Raw genomic sequence first — 2,500 nt, 5'->3', positions numbered from 1 at the left:
GATAACCATGAACCTGTCTCTTTCAATCCACCCCAACTTACTCCATTCGATTTCCCCCTCCCTCCTCTCCACCGTCCTACAAGCCAAACCTCTTATGAAATGATCAATGGAGATTTAATAAAGTTTTCATTCAAATCCCGAAGGATCTATTACTTTCATCGAAGTCACTTCTTCTTCTTCTTTTTCTTCTTCTTCTTCTTCTACTTCTACTTCAACTTCTACTTCTACTTTTTTTATTAGTAATATTATTACTTACTATGTTTCTTCTATTTCTACTCGTTCTTTTTCTTCTTCTTCTTATTTTGTAACGTTATACGTGGGCACGCACCCCGTGTATTATCTCTTTTCAGATATATGTGCCTCTTATGTATACTGTCATTCTTCTTTTCGTTTATTTTTTTTCTTCCTTTTTTCTTTTTTTTCTATTCCTTTATTTCTCTCCTTTTCTCATCTTTTTCTTTATCTCCTTTCTTCTTTCACTTTTTCCTCCATCGCGTGTCGTCTCTTCTTTTCTTCTTCCTCTTTTTTGTTTGTTCGTTCGTTCTCGATTTGTTGTTCGATTTGTTTCTTTCTTCCTTTCTTTCTTTCTTTTTTTCTTTCTTTTTTTTTCTCTCTTTTCTTTTTCTTTTTTTTTTTTTTTTTTTGGAAAAACTTTAGCAGTGAACAGACAAATATTAAATTAATACGTACGTTGGATCTCTCGAAGAAATGTCGAAGGTTCGGTTCTCTCACTGATGGAAGTTCTCTCTCTGATAACAAATCGACTTGATTACGATTGTAAAGAATTATTTAATTAACCGAAAAACAATATATCTTTTTGTTTCAGCCGAGACGAAGTACGTATTGACCGGATTGAAGCATACTTGCGGGACATGCGGGAAGACCTACAAGCATAAACATCATTTGAAGAGGCATCACGATTTTGAATGCGGCATCGATCCAAAATTTAAGTGTGACTTTTGTCCCCATCGTACAAGATACAAGGATAGCCTGACGAAACATTTATTGGCCCGTCATCAACATCTTCTAGAACAGAACACACAATATGGTTATCAACAACGGCAGACGTCATCCTTCGAATCTACCACCGGGGATTTCAATTCTAATCAACACGTCCAAGGATCCGTCTTCACTAATTATCCAGATTATTCCTAAGGAAGAATAGAAGAGAAAAGAGAAAAGAGAAAAGAGAAGAGAGAGAGAGAGAGAGAGAGAGAGAGAGAAAAAAAATGAGAAAAAGAAAAAAGAAAAGAAACTCACGAGAATCTCCTCCAACGTGAATTCCATTTGATACTTCCTCGTCCTTTATCTTCTTTTTCTTTTCTTTTGCTTTTTTTTTTTTTTGTTTTTTCTTTCGTTCGATTTCCTTTTTTTTTCCTGTTTTTTTTTTTTTTTCTTTTTTTTTCTTTTTTCTTTTTTATAACAAATTATCCCCTCATACAAAGCTATAATATCTAATCGTTACGTACACCACGTAAACATGTATGTACATAATATTTCGGTTAAGATTTATTACATCTGCTGTCCCACAAAGTATTAATGTCTTTAATGATCCTTCCTGTAATATTATATTTTCTACAATCCGCAAAACATCGAATGTCGAGAACGAGGACGATTCGTTGTCGCTATTATCACTCGTTCGTCATTGAAGAACTTTTCGAGTATCATCACCCCATCCTTCCATCTATCTTCGATTATTGTAAAAAGTAAAAAAAAAAAAAAAAAAAAAAAAAAAGAAAAATAAGTATATGGAAACGGTATTAAATAAATTGTTTTCTTTGCGAGTAAAAGAAAAGAAAAAAAAAAAAAAAAAAAAATAAAGAGTACATGAAAAAGATAATAAAGGAAAAAAAGAAAAACTAAAGGCGTACGTACGATCCTACTGTGTTTTTCTATCGAATCACAAAAAAAAAAAAAAATAAAAAAACCAAAAAAAAATATCAAAACAAAACAAAGAAATAAAAAAATAAAAACAAGCAAACGAACAAAAAGTCGAAAAGAAAAGAAAAGAACAAAATTAGTTGAAAAAGGTATTATAACAATAATAATAACAAATAAACGATTTATCTCTTTCCCCCTTCAAAAAAAAAAAAAAAAACATAAAAAAATGAAAAAAAAAAAAAAATGAAAAAAAAACTAAAGATGTGATAGAACTTCGGGAATGATTATTTTCAACGATTCGACGTCTAACGATGAGGACACTATCAGTGAGAAAATACTTCTAGGCTGTTTTAAATGATCTGACAGATTTGATCGCATCAAGTAATAATCATCGAGTTAGCCCAGAAGTTTTGATTATAAGAAAGTGTCGTCATCATTGGATACGAATGATGCGAATGATTATAGCGTGAGAGGGAGGGAGAGAGAGAGAAGGAAAGATTGAGAGAGTAAGCGAACGATTGAAAGAGAGAGAGAGAGAGAGAGAGAGAGAGAGAGAGAGAGAGAGAGAGAGAGAGAGAGAGAGAAAGAGAGAGAGTGAGAGAGAGAAAGAAAGAGAGGA

The 2,500-nt window shown here is 32.4% G+C and overlaps 1 protein-coding gene across 15 annotated transcripts in view; it reads left to right on the top strand.

The window, feature by feature from the left end:
• Positions 1 to 2,500, top strand: part of LOC124429034 (longitudinals lacking protein, isoforms F/I/K/T-like) — a 284,869-nt gene that overhangs the window by 164,394 nt on the left and 117,975 nt on the right. Inside the window, exon 8 of one of the 15 annotated variants that reach the window (XM_046973772.1) lies at positions 827 to 1,735. The exons of the other annotated variants lie outside the window; for them this stretch is intronic. Within the exon in view, the coding sequence (XP_046829728.1) occupies positions 827 to 1,155 (329 nt within the window). The 3' untranslated portion in view covers positions 1,156 to 1,735. Of the gene's footprint in view, positions 1 to 826; positions 1,736 to 2,500 lie in introns of those variants that run through there. 15 annotated transcript variants of the gene reach the window in all.

This window comes from Vespa crabro, chromosome 14 (assembly GCF_910589235.1).
Source record: "Vespa crabro chromosome 14, iyVesCrab1.2, whole genome shotgun sequence".
NCBI classification, from domain to species: domain Eukaryota; kingdom Metazoa; phylum Arthropoda; class Insecta; order Hymenoptera; family Vespidae; genus Vespa; species Vespa crabro.
Note: the sequence above shows the minus strand (reverse complement) of the source record. Positions and strands in the feature narration are given on the sequence as shown.